The 19,849-nt window shown below is 43.5% G+C and overlaps 1 protein-coding gene across 1 annotated transcript in view; it reads right to left on the minus strand.

Moving 5' to 3' along the window:
- MAU2 (MAU2 sister chromatid cohesion factor) overlaps positions 1–19,849 on the minus strand; it is a 69,369-nt gene that overhangs the window by 40,227 nt on the left and 9,293 nt on the right. Inside the window, exons 4-9 of the mRNA XM_069962241.1 lie at positions 16,882–16,977; positions 16,704–16,798; positions 9,031–9,058; positions 7,103–7,258; positions 5,514–5,660; positions 3,672–3,762 (exon numbers count right to left, since the gene is read on the minus strand). Coding sequence (XP_069818342.1) covers positions 3,672–3,762; positions 5,514–5,660; positions 7,103–7,258; positions 9,031–9,058; positions 16,704–16,798; positions 16,882–16,977 — 613 coding nt within the window. The remainder of the gene's footprint in view (positions 1–3,671; positions 3,763–5,513; positions 5,661–7,102; positions 7,259–9,030; positions 9,059–16,703; positions 16,799–16,881; positions 16,978–19,849) is intronic.

The following is a 19,849-nucleotide window of genomic DNA, read 5'->3' on the forward strand; positions in this document are numbered from 1 at the left end:
ATAAGGGACAGAATTTAGATAATGTAGAACTCCGATGACGTGTGGTGCGCCTTGGAGCGATCCAGTATGCAGAGGCCGGGGGGATCAGGACAGGTGTCACACTGGAAAATGGTGTCCTTCCTGATCCCCCTGTTACCCCACACTCTGCACTTCTTCTGGGGTCTCCTGTTCTCCAGTGTGGGGGACGTCACCTGGAAAATGTTGTCCTGGTGCGATACGGGGTCCTTCATATCCAGAAGCGCTGGGTCCGCTCCATGGCTGCTAAATATTAGGGCTCTATTACTACTTCTGATATGTTCGGATCGTGCCGCAAGCTACAGTAGCTCGGGCAGCGAGGGACCGGAAGAGGGGGTGCTGGTATAAAGGTTATCCCCGTACAGGTGGTGACCTTTATCCAGCAGTGGGATGATCAGTTCCCGGACGATCTTCCCACTTGTTCCGAGGATGGGGGGGGGGGGCATCTGGGGCTGGATTCGAGTGTCCCTTCCTTCATACACTCTAAGGGTACGTGCACACTGCGGAATCGCGAAGGATAACCCTTTGTGCATTCCGCAGTTGGCACCCGCCGGCGGACTGATGCAGGCGCACGTCTCCGTCCGTGTCGTAGACTCCATTCTATGCACGGGCGGATTCCGCTCTGCGTCCAACGTGTTGATGGAATGACGGATAATGGAATCCGCCTGTGCATAGGATAGAGTCTATGACACAGGCGGAGACGCGCCCCTGCATCAGTCCGCCGGCGGGTGCCAGCTGCGGAATGCACAAAGGGTTATCCTTCGCCATTCCGCAGTGTGCACGTACCCTAAATCTGTAAGTGTACCCTGAGGTACTCTCACAGAGTTTGTAGAATTTCACGCCATACCGTCATCTCTTATTGGGACGGTACTGGCGGAAAAGACGTTTCTGGGGGGCAGCGTACGCTACGCTACTCCCAGACACGTCACTGGATGATGAGGAGGATGAGGATGAATGGAGGAAAGAAGGATCCCCCCAATTCATCCTCACTGGCTGTTTCGGTGTCGGAGGCAATAATAATGTATGCGTCCGACACCGAAAACACCCTGGGGGCCATCTTTATATGGGGATTGGTATATGGGGTATGTAGTGGTGTAGTGTAAAACTTTATTCAATGTAGTGTGGTGTAATGTAGTGTTTTTTTACGTGTTTTTTACAGTAAGTATACAAAAAAAACCTACGCCAAAAATGGTGTTGCTGATGAATGCCGCACTTATGTTCGGCACTTATCAGCAGACCGTGGCAGTAGGATATAAAAAAAAAACACCCTACGCCAAAAAGGAGGAGTTGCTGATTAGCAGCGCACTTTCGTGCGATGCTGATCAACACTCAGCGGCGATAGGGTGCGGAAAATAGAAAAAAAAAAAATTGGGAAAAAAAATTTTTTTTTTACTACATTCTGAACATCCCTGTAGTGGCTGATACGTGTATTACACTTATCAGCCGCTAGGGGGCAGCAGAGCGCAAGATCCGAAAATAGACGACGCTGGAGCCGGAAAAATACGAAAATAGACGACGCTGGAGCCGGAAAGAGACGATCGGGACTCACGGAAGAAGCCGAAGTCCCGACAAGAGGAAGTGGACGCCGGGAACCCGGAAGACGCCGATCAGGACCCCGGGACAGGTGAGTAATGTACAAATACCTGCTCCGGACCCCTCAGCTACCTAGCTGAGGGGTCCGGAGCAGGTATTTATTACTTGTGGGGACTTTGATCGCCGTGAACGGCCGGCCGGCTGGCCGGCCGTTCACGGCGATCGGGACGGTGGTACCGTGACCACCATTACTTTTTACAGTAATGGCGGTCGGTGCCGTCCTCGGACAGCACCGACCGCCATTTTTTTCCGGGTCATCGGGCCACCGATGGCCCGGAAAGGTTCCGATCGCCGCTATGGGCTTATCAGCCAATAGCGGCGATCGTCGGCATGGGGGGGGTTAACAACCCTCCATGCCGACAGGGAGAGATGGCCTGCTATGTATTATAGCAGGCTATCTCCCCCGATCGGGACCCGGCCGGCCGCGGCGCCCGTTTAAAGGGATGACGTACCGGCACGTCATGGGTCCTTAAGTGACAGTGATCCATGACGTGCCGGTACGTCATGGGTCCTTAAGAGGTTAATAAATTTCATTTCCATTGATGAGTTTTGTGCAATTTTGTTGTCAGCACATTCAACTTTGTACAGGACAAAGTATTCAATGAGAATATTTCATTCATTCAGATATAAGCTGTGTTATTTAAGTGTTTCCTTTATTTTTTTTAAGCAGTGTATTTACTATAGAGCAGCGAAGCACAACCCGTGTCCCCACAGCTGTAGCAAAACTAGAACTCTATCATGTCTAGATATCAAAAGAATGTCCAGTCATGATGGGAATGCAACAGCTGGAGGGAAGCAGGTTGTGCACCACTGCTATAAAAGGAATGCAATGGACAGTTCAGTTACTGAATGCCAATTCTTTTCTTAGTCTCACGGTGATGAAAGCTGATATTACACCTTACTACAAAGAACAATACAAAGATCTCACAGATTTCACGCTGCAAGTTCTGCTGCAATAATGTGTCCTGTCATTCTATGGGTTTGCATACTCGCAGCAGATTTTTCATTCTGCTGTGAGTACATAAAGCCCTGTCCCACTTAACGGGCCCCTGCCGGTCTAATACATTACCTGGCCACGCCCCTGCTTTCTTCTCAAGCTCCCTGACGTCCCGATCAACCAATCAGTGGCTGTGGCAGGGCAGTACACTGATTGGCTGAGCAGGACACCATGGAGCCGGGAGCCTGAGACCCAAACAGAAGTGCGGGCAGGTTACATACTGGCCAGGCAGGACCAGGTTAAATAGGACGGGGCTTTACGTACTCACTGCAGAATGAAAAGTCTATTGCGAGTATGTAAACCTGTACAAAATGAGAGGACACAGGATCGCAGTGGATTTCGCTGCAGAACTCGCAGCGTGAAATTCGTGTGACACCGCTATGTGTGAAACTGGCCTTATACAAATCAGACTAATGATAAAATATGGCTGTGTGCTCTATTATAATCTGCATGTACAGAAGCAATTTACATAAACCATGTGTCAAACTCAGGCCCTCCTGCTGTTACAAAACTACAATTCCCATCATGCCTGGACAGCCAAAGCGTTGGCTGTCCAGGCATGATAGGAATTGTAGTTTTGCAACAGCAGGAGGGCTTGAGTTTGACAACTATGCCCTAGAACAGTGCTTCTCAAACTTTTCCTATTGGAGCCTCACCCAGCAGACCAGGGCAATGCCTGGGCCTCACCAGACTGATTTATAGGGCCTGGGCCTCACCATCTGTTGTGAAAGTCCATTTAAAAGCTGAAAATAATACTAGAGCTACCTTTCACCCATCTCCCACGTTCTATATACTAATAAAGCAAGTACAAAATAAATTAATGTTGTTAAAATGGACATTTTTGCAAACAACAAAAGGACTGAACAGATAAAAGGTTACTTTTGTGAAAACTGACTCCCCAGCTGGGCCTCACCAACAACTAGGTGGCGCCTCACAGTTTGAGAAGCACTGCCCTAGAAGATCTGCTTGCTAGGAAGAATTTCTCTCTGCAAACAGACTGACAGATACTGGACAAGAAAATAATATCAGAAAACATGCATATACATGAAACTTGAAATAATCCTACTTTTGAGCTTTTCCAACTGCATTAGAGCCTTATCTGTGTATTTCTGAGCCTTCTCAAGATATCCTGCCTGCATGGAGTGCATGACTGTTACCTATTAAGAGAAAATATCATAATATGAGGAAATAAACTAGCTTGTTTTTTCCCTCTCACAATTAGCTTATTGCATATAACTGAATGGTGTGGGGGAGTGTCCAATGAGACCTGCTGTGGGGGGGGGGGGGGAAGAGAAATCATCTATTTTACAGTCTTAAAGGACAACTCCGGTGATTTTTTTTTTCTAGTAATTAAAACACATTACAAAATAATTTGAAATTTAAACGGAGACCGACCCGGGAGCGGAGGAGAGTATAGATAGAAACTGCGTTTGCCATTGTTTATTTTTCTTTTTTATTCCCACCGCAGTTGTCCTTTAAGGCCCTATTACACACAAAGATTTATCTGACAGATTATTGAAGCCAAAGCAAGGAATGGATTCCTGTTCTCTGTTTATAGTCTGTTGAAAATCTCTCTTTTTGTGTGTGAGCGCGTGTGGGGGGGGGGGGGAGAGGGGTTCAGAGGCAGAAGGGGATTAACAACTGAGTAAAAGCAACTGCTAAAACAGGAAGTGCAACCATGAAATACAAAACTAAGGCCTCATTCACACGTCAGTGTCAGTTTTTCCTGTCAGGAAATCCTGATCAGGAGGCCTGGCTTCAGGAAACCATTAGGATTTCCTCACAGTAATCAGTTGTTATGTTCAGGAAACCATCAGTAGTGTCTTTAGGATTTCCTGAAGCGCATCAGGAAAGCATTTAAATTCCTGATGCGCATCAGTGAAGTATCAGGAAAGCATCAGGGTTTCCTGAGCTCCCATAGACCTCTATGAGAGCATCCATTAAGGAAATCCTGATGAAAATAGGACAGGTTCTATAAATTTCCTGACCCATTTTCCTGAACGGACACGCTTTAGGAAAAACCTAAAGGCTGTCAGTGTTCAATGCAACCCTATGGGTCAGAAAATCCTGACAGGAATTCCTGATAAGAAAAACGGACAGATTTTCCTGAAGTGTGAAGGGGGCCTAAGACTGCTTTGGTATTCAAAAGAAATCTGCAATGGAAAATCCAGACGGAGATTCAAAGCAGATGTGATAGTTCATGGCAGTAAAGAAACCTGAAAAGGAGAGTAAGGGCTCTGCCACACTAGCATTTTTCTTTTTTTCTAAGGGATCCTTCCATATTAATTTAACAGATGAGCATAAACTGATGAGCAGACTGATGCAAACTGATTGCAAAATGTGCATTTTTTTTAATGGTCTGTTTGTATTTATAAAAAAAAAAATAAAAAGACTTTGCATCAGCCAGCATCCGTTTATTTTTATTCTTTGGTTTCTTGCTGCTTCTGCGCATGCTCAGTGCAAAAACGGATGAAAACAAATGGATGTGAACGGAAATACTTTCCGTTTAGATCCGTCCTCATTGACTACAAAGTAGAAAAAAAATGGAAGTGCACTTTCCATTCGTGATCTGTTTTTTTTAAACGGAAAGAAAAATACTGCAAACACTACTTTTTTTCTCCGTTCAAAAAAACGGATCTCAAACGGATTGCATGCAAACGGAGCACAATTAGGGCAAACGGAGCACACTAATATATCATGGGAATCTATGGGGATTTTAAAGGATCCGCCAGTTTCCGTTTTGCTTACTCCAAAACGGAAAAGGTAGACGGAATGGTGCCAGATGGTCAAACGCTGATGTGAACGTAGCCTAATGGTGATAATAGGAAAAAACTTCCAATACAAATGGCAACAATTTGTAACAATGTATAAGCATTACATTAGCATTTAATTTTCATTTCAGACTTACTAGGTAAACCAGAACACACATGTGCTCTTTAGGGAGCCAGTGAAAGAGATCTGCTGGATTGCTTGGTAAAATTTCATCATCATGGAGAGTTGAAATTATCTGGATGCATTGCTGCAGTTGTTTGAGACACGGCTTTACGCTTTTAACCTGCAACACAGCAACAATTTAAAATATTGTGTACAGAAGCCCGATGGCGATCACGGTCTACATTTGTGGCAGCATTTATAATGCAATCTAGAACTTATTAGAAAAGAATCCTCTCAGGCCAATTGAAATTTTGGGGATTTTAATGGCCTTCTAAGAACCATTGCACTTTTATTTTTTCATCTAAATGGCCATTTAAAGAGCTTGTTTTTTTCAGGAACAATTTTACTTTTTAATGGCACCTTTTAATATCTACCATAAAAGTATGACGAAACCCCAGAATATTTATAGGGTGAAATTGTAAAATTTTAGCAATTTATGATAACTTGACATGTTATCTTTATTCTATACGTCAACCTGAACACAACCATACCGATGTTTACATAGCTTCATAGCGCTGTAGCAATTAATGGCGTACGGGTATGGCATGGGTCGTCTAGGGGCTAAAAAGCCATAGCGCTTCCCCCCCCCCCCCCCGCTTTCAACATTGTAATAAAACCCCTCAATTTTTCATAAAATATACTGCAAAATGGAAAATAAGTTTGGAAGGGCAAATTGAGGTAAAACAGATATGTTATCTATATTTCTCAAGTCAGTATGTTTACAACAATTTTATTACTTTTAAAAATTTTAACTTAAAAAAAATAAATAATAATTATGTGTCTCAAACACCCAAACTGGGGACAAGAATGGTGCTATTCCTGATAGTGGCCATGGTTTTCTAAGCCTGGACAACCCCTGTATGACCAAACAATTTTTTTTTTTTCATTCTCGCCTTCAAAATGCCATAGCCTTTCCAAAGGGAAATTGTGTACTTGTATTTTTTGGGAGACGAGGAAGCATATATTTTGAACTTTGAAATGCAATCTTTAGATCTCTAATATAATACACTGCAGTACTAGTATAGTGCGGTGTATTATCCTGTCAACATAACGTTGGCAATCTAATCAGCCTTCCTGGAGACAAAACAGAGTAGGCATACATATGTGACATACCTGGGGACCTTCATTAGTTCCCCAGCTGCTATAAAAAATAATCTGCATCCCAGAAATTGCATCACCCTGGTGCTGATGGGGTGACAAAAGTCCAGAAACCACTTAAATGACACAATTGAAAGTTAGAGCAGAGGCCCTGCTGTCACGCAACATCCAAGTTCCTCTGATATTCTGTACAGGACAGCAGTCACAGGGTACTTTTGCCCACCAACAAAATACGTATTGCAGTCATTAAGGGGTTAAGGCTATGTTCCCACTTGCTGACACATGCATTTGACTGAAACCATGTCTCTATGAGTTCAATTACTGTATGAAGTTTCTGAAAGTCCCAGCAACCTAACCTGGCATTTTGTATACACACTGGGCATGGTTCCAGCTGCATGCTTTCCTAGGTATGTCTCTAGGTTTCAGCAATATTAGAAAGGTATACTGGAGTGGATACTTTCATACCTGTCCTGCATCCAAATAATGTGTGACTTGTAGAACTAAGAAGAAAACCCGTAGGGACTCTTTCTGAATGGGATTTCCCTGCCAATTCTCCACAATTTGTCCACACAAAGTAAGCAGGGGGTGTACTTCTTGTAGCTTCCTTTCCATCAACAAAAGCTTTAGTTGGAAGAAGAAAAAGCATATATGTTATTAGAGGAGTACAGATTAGTTGTCATGTTGTATTAGGGTGCCTTTATACGTACTGGATTCGCAGCAGATTTCACACTGCGAGTTTGCAGCAAAATCCGCTGCAAATCTTGGTAGTGTGAAGGTCTACAGGGTTACACATCTGCAGCGTAATTTTCATTCCACTACGGAAATGTAACAGGCCCCTTTAACCCCCGTCGCCCAAAGCATACATTACCTACTCGGCGCTGCGGCTGTGTGTGAGGCTCCCGGCTCCCCTCGGTCGCAATCAGCCAATCAGTGTACGGAGCACTGATTGGCTGATGGGTAGCCGGGAGCCTCACACACAGCCGCAGCGCCAAGCAGGTAATGTATGCTCCGGGCCGGGGGCCAGGTTACATATCCGCAGCAGAATGAAAATTCCACTGCGGGTATGTGACCCCAGAGAACTTCACACTACATGGATTCGCATAGCGATTTGGCTGCAAGCTCGCACCATGAAATCGGCTGCGAATCCGGTACGTGTGAAGCCACCCTTCGGGACATTTGCCTACTGCTGTAGCTGTAAAAAGCTTTGGTTATAAAGGATGTCACCCATTGTGACACATTCATCAAAATACATTTTTACCCATCTTTAACCCTTTAATGGCTGCCCTTGTTTGGGCCTTAAAGGGCGCGCGCGCTGACAGCAGGGTCAGATGCCCATAGAGAATGAATGGGGAGTCCGATGCTCCGTCATTCCCTATGGGCATCGGACTCATCTCTCAGCGCGCGCCCCGGGCGCTGAAATCTCCATGACCCGACCGGCTCTGGAAGCGGGACCCGGCGGGATCACGTGAGTATAGGGGGATCTAACAGGGGGTCGGGAGCCTGTCACCCCGGCACGGGGGGTGACAGGTCCTCTTTAACCATTTCTTTGCCAAGGATGTATCTCATTAACCCTCACAGATAGGAATTTCAGAAGTCAAGCACTTCTTTGTTACAAGTTCATGGTAGCTTGCAGCTAGAGCTACTATCTTGCCCTTGCATTAAAGCCAAGAATCTAGGCACAATCCAGCTACAGCTGGGTAATGCAAGAGCTGAACACACTTGCAATTTTGACTTTATCCCATGCTACCAAACACTTTCTCAGTTGGACTTTTATACATAAGAAAGCACAGTACCCGCATGCAGTACATAGTTGTAAACACATTTGTGAGCAATGAACTCGGTTTCAGCACAAGCTCCTAGTGATTAGCTTATCACCGACTAAGGGTCCTACTACACATGCCGATGAAGGCCTGATCAATTTTGATTTTAGGTCTGGGCCTAAAGAAACGATCAGCCGATGATTTTTATCAGCTGATCATTGTCTCTATTACACAGAGCGATAATCATCCAAATCAGGCCAATTATCGTTCTATGTAATAGGGCCCTGAGAGCCGCTGCAGTCACTGACAGGCTGCATGGGGCGGTTTCTGTGGGGACAGAATGTCAAAGGATGCAGGAAGAAGTGAAGACCAGCCGGAAACTGGGAGCATTGGCATTGCAGCTGCAGAGGGCTGAGGTATGTAAATATTGCTTATTTTTTATTTTTATACCACCCCCAGTGTCTTTTAATATATTTTTTGTACTCCAGACAAACCCTTAACACTTAAATAGATTATGTAAGAACTTGTATGAGTTTATTCATTTTCTAACATTACATTATGAAAAAAATTGTCATTTTACAAGTATATGACTGTACTTGTAAAAAAACTTGTGACTATAACATGCACACTTACCATTCCTTTGCTAAGCAAGAACAATGCTCTGCAAAGAAAACAAAAGATAACATTGTCATTACTTTTAGGAACCTATTTTACATACCAAATATCAGAACAAGTATTAATGTTAGGCTATGTTCACACATAGTATTTATGTCAGTTTCTTCATTAGTCTTTTTTCAACCCAATCCAGGATTGGGTTGAAAACACAGAAGCAAAGCAAATCTTTCAATTATAATTTTGCCCTGTCAGCTCCACTTATGATTTTGGTTGAAAAAATACTGACCAAAAGACTGAGAAATACTATGTGTGAACATAGCCTTAAATAGGTTTTTTAAGATAAAAACTATTAGCCTATCCACTCAATAGACTATTAATAGTTGACTGGGTGTTTGGCACTACACGGAGAATAGGAACGGAAGCAGTTGGCTTGTACTTTGTGTATTGGCAGCGCCACATTACTGCAGCCTCAGCTCCTATTCACTTCAATAGGAGCTGAGGCTGCAATAACACAGCACTGCTGCTACATCAAGTATGGAGCAAGCTGCTTCTGATCCTGCTTCTCAGCCAGTATCCTGACATAATATCAGCTGTTGATAAGCCTATCAAGTGGATAGGGTATCAGTAACTTATTACTGGAGAACCTCTAAGCATGATGATAAAAGAGGTGATAGAAATAGAGCAGTGTAATACTTTACAAAGGGTCCTGCCAGAAAAAAAAAAAAAAAAGTCATAGTAAATATATATCGGTACAAAAAAAAAAATCAAATTTAAAGGGGTTATCCAGCGCTACAAAAACATGGCCATTCTCCCCCTACTGTTGTCTCCAGTTTGGGTGGGGTTTTGAAACTCAGTTCCATTGAAGTAAATGGAGCTTAATTGCAAACAACACCTGAACTGGAGACAACAGTAGGGGGAAAAGTGGCCATGTTTTTGTAGCGCTGGATAACCCCTTTAAGAAACTTAAGGGTCAGTGCACTTATGCAGTCCCACATGCTCTCCACAGTTCGGTGTGGAGGGATGCAGCTCATGTCAAGTGTTCAGGTTACCTTTGCAAACATGTGATGCAAAGCAAGTTCCATGCACAATTCCTATTCTAATTAATAGAACTTGTGCAGGGAAATCACTGGGTGTTGTACGGTCCACCAAACTGTGGAGAGCATGTGGGACCCAATAATTGGACTGACCCTTTAAAAAGCTTTTATCCTGATAAGACAAATTCCATTTATCCTGTAGCCCATTAAACAGCCATCTGTATTAACAGACATTGAATAGCATTCTCAGTCATAAGGAACTTAGCATAGAATTTGAAATGTTGCCCCACAGCTATCGTGCAGCCCTTGCCTTAAGTGTAAAATAATAAAGTATATACAAACCTGTCCACGCTCCGTAGTATCCTTCTGACTTCTGCCCACAGCCGCCAGTGTTTAGCCAGTGCCAGTCTTAGCGTGCCTGTCACTTCAGAGACTGGTTCCGAAGTTCCACCGGCGGCTGCAGACAGAAGCCAGGAAGATACCGGGTAGTGGGCAAAAGCATCAGGGAGTATGGATAGGTGTATCTATACTTTTTTTTAACTTTACACAGTCGTCATGCACACATATCGAATACACGTAGCACGATCAGTCGATGATTTTTGTCATCGGCTGCGCGTTGTCTTTATTAAACGAAACAATTTGTCGAGTTGGCCTGATGATCGCTCCATGTAACAGGACCCTAAGGCTTCAATAAAACACAAGATAATATGCCTACGAACAACAATGACTAGATCAATCAATTCTCAATCTGGCCATCATATATTAGTCAGAAAAGAGATCTGTCCTCCAACAGCTATCTTACTCCATACACATGTATGCTTAGCTGCACTGTTGTTGGAGGCATCTAACGTAATTTAATAGTGTAACCAGGATAAAGCTAGCAGCATTACCACTGCTCTTTCTATAGAATCTCAAAATTGCCTGCAGCCACAGACACCTACACCTTTCACACTATATTGGGTTATTATTAAAAACAAACATTACACTAGAGGTTTCCCACTGTCCACAGTGACTACATCCAGTAGGATCAGACAATTATGATGATCATGGTGTTAAGTGTTAATACACATGTGTCAGACATGGTAAACTGATTCCAAAAAAAAAAAAATATGTTAATCACTAGGGACCATCACCTGATGCAACATGGGTGCAGGGCTGATGTAAGGACCGCATTTTTATTACTACTGCACAAAACAAATACATCCAACAAACAGACAACACAGGAAAAAAGAACGATTCCAGCTCCCGGCCAGGTGAATGCAACTCGAGCTGTTTATTGACACCTTGACACCGTGCACACACTGCGGCAACCCCCTCAAAAAGACGCCAACGCGTTTCAGTTGCCCACCGCAACCTTAATCATGGCTGACCTGTATCTGAAAGGTTCACAGTATATAGTCACAGGTACCCAACATGCATCGGGCGCAGCTCCTCCCCTCACTCGCACCGGTGCCGTGAGCACCTGGGCCAATCACCTAGAACCGCCCAGAGGGTCCGATTTGACTGTGCAAAGTAAAAACAACCAAAGTGTAAAACATTTGCAACTATGTATACATCCGTGAGTAATAACAATAAATGATCATAGCAATACAGAAACAATAAATATAATTGTCATAACATGGAAAAGAGCATGTATGAGCTATATGTGGCTGCTGGATTGCATTAGCTAGCGGTAATGGAACAGAGTGTGAATGAGACCTTATGGCAATTTAATAATACAGCAGCATTTCCTTACGTAGGTTCATGCCATGCGGGAAACAGGTATTCAGACAGAACATCCAGAATGCCTCTTTGTCTTTAAGCATTTTTGAAGTGTCACCACCCCTAATAGGTACACGAATTTTCTCTATAGCAAAGATACAAAATGAATGAGTGGAGCCCCTGTGTATGTCTATGAAGTGGCGAGACGCCCCTGATAGTGTTCTGCTGCCTGGATTTTTTTTTTATGTCATGGAGGTGTTCACATGCTCGCACCTTCAGCTTACGTGTGGTGCACCCTACGTACATAAGATGACACTCCGTACACTGGATAATGTACACTACATTGTAGCTGTTGCAATTAAGGAAAGAATTGATCTTATATGTTTTGGTGCCAGCTGAATCGTTATACTCCTTGCATGGTTTAGCATACAGACAGGCTTTACAGGGGTGATGGCCACATTTGTGGAAACCCTTAACAGTCAACCATGTGGGTTGTTTAGTGTGTTTCTTTAATCTGTTTTCTGGTAGAGAGGGTGAGAGGGTGTCACCCAGAGTTTTGGCTCTTCTAGAAACTACATCAATGCCATGGGAGAGTATGTTTTGTAGTGTGGAGTCTTCTTGCAAGATTGGTAAGTATTGTCTTACAATTTTGCCTATGTCAACAAATTGGGGGCTGTACTTAGTGACAAAAATAGGTTTCCTGTTGTTCCCTTTGTTTTTATTTTTGTTTTTTGTCCTGCCATTGAGTAGTTCACTCCTGTCCCTCATATCTGCTATGCTACACGCTCTATCTAGCATCCACTTCTTGTATCCTCTCTCAGAAAGGCGCTGCCTGCATACTGTTTTCTCACATGCATAGCTGTCTGGCTGGTCACAATTCCTTTTCATTCTTAGTAGTTCACCTACTGGGATAGATTTTACAGTATGTGGAGGATGATGGCTAGTGGCATGTAGAGTGGTGTTCCCCGAAATGGTTTTCCTGTGGTTAGAGGTATGCACTGTCTGACCTGTTGTGCCTTCCAATGTGAGATCCAAGAAGACCATGGTGTTTGCATCTATATTTGCTGTAAATTTTAAGTTGTAAGGATTGGCATTGGTGTACTGTATGAAAGGGTCCACATCGTCCATCTCTCCGCTCCATACAATGAGGACGTCATCGATGTACCTTCCGTACCATTGTATGGAGCGGAGAAAGGGGTTGGACACAGTGTGGATATACTGATGCTCCCAGAAGGACATGGTTAAATTAGCAAGTGCTGGTGAATATTTTGTATCTTTGCTATAGAGAAAATTCGTGTACCTATTAGGGGTGGTGACACTTCAAAAATGCTTAAAGACAAAGAGGCATTCTGGATGTTCTGTCTGAATACCTGTTTCCCGCATGGCATGAACCTACGTAAGGAAATGCTGCTGTATTATTAAATTGCCATAAGGTCTCATTCACTCTGTTCCATTACCGCTAGCGAATGCAATCCAGCAGCCACATATAGCTCATACATGCTCTTTTCCATGTTATGACAATTATATTTATTGTTTCTGTATTGCTATGATCATTTATTGTTATTACTCACAGATGTATACATAGTTGCAAATGTTTTACACTTTGGTTGTTTTTACTTTGCACAGTCAAATCGGACCCTCTGGGCGGTTCTAGGTGATTGGCCCAGGTGCTCACGGCACCGGTGCGAGTGAGGGGAGGAGCTGCGCCCGGTGCATGTTGGGTACCTGTGATTATATACTGTGAACCTTTCAGATACAGGTCAGCCATGATTAAGGTTGCAGTGGGCAACTGAAACGCGTTGGAGTCTTTTTGAGGGGGTTGCCGCAGTGTGTGCACGGTGTCAAGGTGTCAATAAACAGCTCGAGTTGCATTCACCTGGCCGGGAGCTGGACTCGTTCTTTTTTCCCGTGTTGTCTGTGCCTGCGCTGTTGGAGCGGGAGCCCGTGCTGGGAGGCCAAGGTTGAGGCGGTAAGCTGGCTTTTTTTCTCTTTTTACAATCCAACAAACAGAGCATTAGGCTTGGATCACACATGCGTTTTCTCTGGCAGTATTCAGGGCCAAAGTCAAGAAAGGATCCATATAGTACTCTTATTATTGGCTTATATACAGCATGTGTAAAGCAGAAATAACTGGGCACATTGATATATATCACTGAGAAGAAAAAAAAAATCAGTATAACTTACAACTTGTTGATTGAAACCCCCAAGATAGCTGCTTTTAATCCAAGATCTGTCCTGGGGTCTGTTCGGCAAGTGATGCAGTTATTGTCCTCAAAAAACAACTTTTAAACTTGCAGCCCCGTGCCCAAAGGTAGTATCTGTGCCCTAACTTTGCACCACCCCTCCGTCCCTCCTCCCCACCCTCTTCATCATTAGGAATGCCACTGGAACATTTTCTCCTGTCTGAACATTGCACAGGTGCTTAACGATCCAGCCCATGTGCCGGGCTAACACAGGTGAGGAACAGGAGGCAATCTGCCTCGAGCATTTTTAATGATGAGGAGGGACGGAGAGGTTGTGCCAGCCTAACGCATACACAATCTAGGCCACGGCCATTAGGCATGGGTCTGCAAGTTTTAAAGTTGTTTTTTAGGACAATAACTGCATCACCTGCCGAACGGACCGCAGGACAGATCTTGGATTAAAAGCAGCTATTCTAAGGTACAAGCGGGGGGTCAGATTGTGGATACAGAGTCGCTTTAAGAAGTCCAGTGAATAGTGTCACTCAATGTAGGATCACTCACTGGACTCCTTAGCATAGAAAGATATGAGACTTTAATCAATAAATTATAAAGTGGATATGGTTTGTTTTCCCCCTCTCCCCTTGGGTATTACTTTTTTCGCTCACTGTGGTGCAACAATTTTTTATTTATTTTCTTCTTATTTTGCTTGTTAAGCTGTACATACCCTATAAGCTTATTTATACTTTTTCTAGCTTTAGTGCCCTTTACACACATACTTTGTCATATGGGGCTTTTTCTGTCTGCTGTCAGCAGGGTTTGACATGTTCCTTTCTATGGTTTTAAGGTCTGCCTTGGGCATGGAACATATTTTAATCATACAGATTATATATAATTTTTTTGTTTGTTTATATTTCTGGATACAACTTCTCTATTTTTGGTTTATCTGTATTTTTTCCTTGGTCAATTAGATATTTCCTGGGATGACTGCACATCCTACCCCAGGTAAATATGCAGGATTAAGCCAGGAACCTCTTGTAGCAGATTATTTTGCCAAGACTCCAAAACAGTTACCAATAAATCAGGGATAGGAAATAGACATGAGTCAATCTGAACCCGAAGTTTCGGCATTTGATTAGCAGTGGCTGCTGAAGTTGGATAAAGCCCTAAGGCTATGTGAAAAACATGGATATAGTCATTGGCTGTATCCATGTTTTCCAGACAACCTTAGAGCTTTATCCAAGTTCAGCAGCCACCGCTAATTAAATGCCGAACGATCGGGTTCAGATGGACTCGAACCCGAACACGGTTCGCTCATCTCTAATAAGAAACCTTTGGCAATCCAGCTGTTGCAAAACTACAATTCCTATCATGCCTGGACAGCCAAAGCTTTAGCTGTCAAGGCATGATGGGAATTGTAGTTTTGCAACAGCTGGATGGGCGAATGTTCCCCATCCCTAAAAAAAAAAAAAAAAAACAGTAAAGAAAGTAAAATTAAAGTAATTTAACCCCTTAAGGTCAATGCATTTTTTCACCTAGAGACTCATATGAGCCCTTTTTTTTGCAATACCAATTGTACTTTGCAATGACAGACTTTGTTTTCCCATAAAATATGCTGTGAAACCGGAAAAAAATCATTTGCTCTGTCAAATTGAAAAAAAAAAAGGAATTTGTTTTCATTTCAGGGAGTTTCGTATTTACGCCGTTCGCCCTATGGTAAAACTGACATGTTATGCATGTTCCTCAAGTTGTTACAATTACAACAATATCTAACATGTATAACTTTTATATTATTTGACGGCTTATAAAAAATGAAAACCTTTTTATACAAACTAAATGTGTTTAAAATCGCTCCATTCCCAGGCTTATAGCGCTTTTATCCTTTGGTCTATGGGGCTGTGTGAGGTGAAATTTTTTGCGCCATGATTTGTACTTTATCTGTACCTTGTTTGCACATATGCGACTTGTTAATCACTTTTTATTACATTTTTTTGGATTCAATGCGACTAAAAATGCGCAATTTTGCACTTTGGAATTTTTTTGCGCTTATGCCATTTACCATACGAGATCAGGAATGTAATAATTTAATAGTTCAGGCGATTATGCATGTGCCGATACCAAATATGTTTGTATATTTATAAATGGGAAAAGGGGGGTGATTTGGACTTTTATTTTTTATTAGTAAAAACACAGAGATCAGTGCTGTGTATATACGTAGCAATGATCATTGTAATCGGTGATACATTGTTTTGGCCTGCTGCAGGCCATAGCAATGTATTGCCAAGCCGGGATCAGCGTCATTGGGAAGCTGAGACCCGGCCCGAAGCACGGATCTGTCCCACTAGACACCAGGGACATGAAATATAAAGCATTTCAGTGCAGCTGTCAGGTCAGCTTAATGCAGCCGGGGAGTGTCTCTATTAGCCGGCGCGGGTCCCATTGCCGTGCCGGCTAAGAGACACTCCCCGGCTGCAGAAAGCAGCCGGGAGCGGTGCCGTTTAGCGTGGGGTCCCTGCGCCACCATGACGTACCAGGTACGGCATGGGACGCTAAGGGGTTAAAGTAACACTTTGGGGACTTGAATAATTGTTTGTCTTATCAGATGAAGTGGGCAGTGGGGAACTAGATCATTCTGTGTATTATCAGCAACTGTACAACCCTACATTTCAGCTAATAAAAAAACAAAACAAAACGTAACAAATATATGTGATCATAAAACGACACATTGCAAATACTGTATTTGCATACATGTATTTTCCATAAAATGTCTTTTTACCTGGTATACTCTGAGCCTACAACACGTGCATATTCTGCTCCAACACCAAGAAGGTCGCATGCTGACACTAGATCTTTTTCAAGTGTGTGAAGTTGCTGAAAATAGTAACAACATGATTTAATGGTGAAGAGATTCTCAATAGACAACTGCTTTCATTTTAACTGTAAATGTCACTTACTGCAAGCTGAAAGAGCAACCTGCAATGCCAGTATGGCGTTTGTTGAGAGATCTGGATTGCCTTACGTAGGAGAGGCTTTGCAGCATCCACAGAATTCTGTAAGTGTATGTAGACAAATGATTTTAGAATATCTCATTCATACTTCATATACATTGTTATTTGTGCACATAAATAAAATATGCAGTGACTTATAATTTATGGGAGAATAACTGCCGTAGCAGAGAAGATAGTCCCCACCACCATATAATATATGTTAGTACATAGGTGCAACACCGACACCAAAGCACAAAAAGTCACTAAGCTTTGCCAGCAGAACCTGGTTTTGATGGGATCCACTAACAATCCAATATCTGTAAAACTGGAAGAGGCTTATGAGATGGTAGCAAACTGAGCAAAGAAAACTTTTTGTTCGGCTTAATAAAGGAAACAGTGCATTAATGTTCTAACACTATAGTTAGCAAGAAAAACAATGTTTGTATGGTCTCTGGAGGACCTTCTCCAAGAAAGTCCTCCAAGAAAGCCCATAACCAAAAGTCAAACAGGGTAAGATCAGGTGAGCAAGAAAGCCACGCTACTGGGTCAGGGCATGTGCACACTACAGCATTCTGATGGAGCACCTGCTGCAGATTGCACCCGCGAGCATCTCCGCTGCCAGATACTGCCGTCAGTCTGAAGAATGAGCAGGTTCATCCTTCGGGCGAATGGCAGAATCTGGCAAACCATAGAATAAAGCCTATAAGAGCAGCGAAGATGAGGTTGGGGAGGTTTGAAATAGCATGCCAAAGCCTTTTGTTTACAGGTAAATAAGCCGCTTTCAGAGGTGTAGGGAATCGGTTCTCCTACCGCTCCCTCTTCTGAATACATACATGTTCAGCTGAACGTGTTTGTAGGCACTGGAAGACATAGCTATTGGCCAAAATAAAAATAAAAAACCCAAGTAATTGTAGACCACTAACATGACATAAAAACAGCTCTAGCTGGCCAAGGACAAAACACATCCTTTAAAGTCTAGCCAAAATTTTTATTTAAAGCGTAACTGTCATTTCAGGGTAATTTTTCTGAAAACAATAAATATCAACAGTTCAAGCGATTTTAAGAAACTCTGTAATAGGTTTTATGTACTAAAAGAGTTTCCTTCTGGACTAAAAAAAAAAAAAAAAAGCAATCTCCCAGCCTCCCCCCTCACATCAGATGAAGCAGGATTTCTGTGTCCATTATGTGGCTATGGAGAGGGGAGGGGCTGTTAGGAGTGACTGAGCACGGAGCAGTCCTGCACAGCACAACACCCTGCAATCTTCTCTCAGTAAGTTCATAGATAAGCACTGACCTTTCTGACCCCAGAATCCTGCGGTTTAGTTGCCCAGACAGTCTACAAACAGCTGACCTTCATGTCACCTCTTCCTGCTCCCTCATCTCCCTCGGCCCCTCCCCCCTTCATAGGCTTACAATGGAGAGAGCAGAGCCCGTCTTCACTGGCTTCTCTGTAATGAAGACGTGTTTGCCTGATAATGCACAAATAAGAAGTCAGGGGGGGAGGCTGGAAGATTGCTTCTTGAGTACAGAAGGAGGCTTTTTTGGCTGATGAAACCTATTACAGAGTTTCTTAAAATCGCTTATACTACTGATTTCTGCAATAAAAAAAAACATGACAGTTACGCTTTAAGTATTGTATTGCCCCCCCAAAAGTTATACAAATCACCAATATACATTTATTATGGAAAACGCTTGCAAAAGTGCTTTTTTCCCTGCACTTACTACTGCATCAAGACTTCACTTCCTGGATAAAATGGTGATGTCACAACCCGACTCCCAGAGCGGTGCGGGCTGTGGCTGCTGGAGAGGATGATGGCAGAGGGATGCTCAGTGTCCCTCCAGTGCCCTGTGTCCCTCAGTGTCCCCCTGCCATCATCCTCTCCAGCAGCCACAGCCCGCACAGCTCTGGAAGTCAGGTCATGACATCACCATTATATCCAGAAGTGAAGCCTTGATGCAGTAGTAAATGCAGGGAAAATAGCACTTTATAAGCATTTCCTGTAATAAGTGTATATTGGTGATTTGTATAACTTTTTGGGAACAATACAATACTTTAATAAAGATTTTCGCCAGACTTCTCCTTTAACTAAACAATTTACATCACACAGGATAAAGACTTCCATCATTAAATGCCCCATACACTTTCAATAACTAACAACTGTTTGGCCATCAGTTATCTCTCCCGTCATACACAGGAAAGTTTGGCACGGTCAAGCGTTCCCATGTTCTCTATAGGGAGAGGAGGGGAAAGCTGCAGCAATAGAGCTCTCTCTTTTTTATCAGCCAAATTCTGCCACACAATTTCCACAAGTGATCAGACAAAACAATGACTTAGCACATGGCAAAGGCCAATCTTTATTAGGGATGCACGATGCACCGAAATATCGATACTACTATCAATATTTCGGGAAAAAAAACGGTTTGATACCAGGATTTCCTGGTATCGAAACTTTAAGTTAAGCTGAGAACACGGTGGGCGGCTAGCTGAGCGCCGGCCGTGTTCTCTATGTGCCTCCCCCTGCAGTCTCCTCCTCTGCTCTCCCTCCCTCCGCTCCCATTGGCGCCAATTTCAAATAGCCGGCACTTAGCTATTGCTAGTGCCGGCTATTTAAGTATATAGATGCCGCTGTCACACTGACAGCGGCATCTGACCCCTCCTGAGCCCGCTCCATATACAGCGGGGGTCAGCTACTGTGTGTAACAGACCCCCGCTGCTGGTGTCTCTCTGATAACAGAGTCCGGCTCCGCCAGACTCTGTTATCAGAGAGATGATTTATGCAGAGGAGCCGAAGCTGCACGGAGGAGAGCGGCTGGAGAGGGAGAGCGGGAGAGGAGGACGGAGGAGAAGGCTGGAGGGAGAGCGGGAGGTCCGGGAGAGAGGAGTACGGAGAGGGAGAGCGGGATGTCCGGGAGAGGAGCCGGAGCTGCACAGAGG

The sequence above is a fragment of the Dendropsophus ebraccatus genome, chromosome 3 (genome assembly GCF_027789765.1).
Source record: "Dendropsophus ebraccatus isolate aDenEbr1 chromosome 3, aDenEbr1.pat, whole genome shotgun sequence".
In the NCBI taxonomy this organism is placed as follows: Eukaryota; Metazoa; Chordata; class Amphibia; order Anura; family Hylidae; genus Dendropsophus; species Dendropsophus ebraccatus.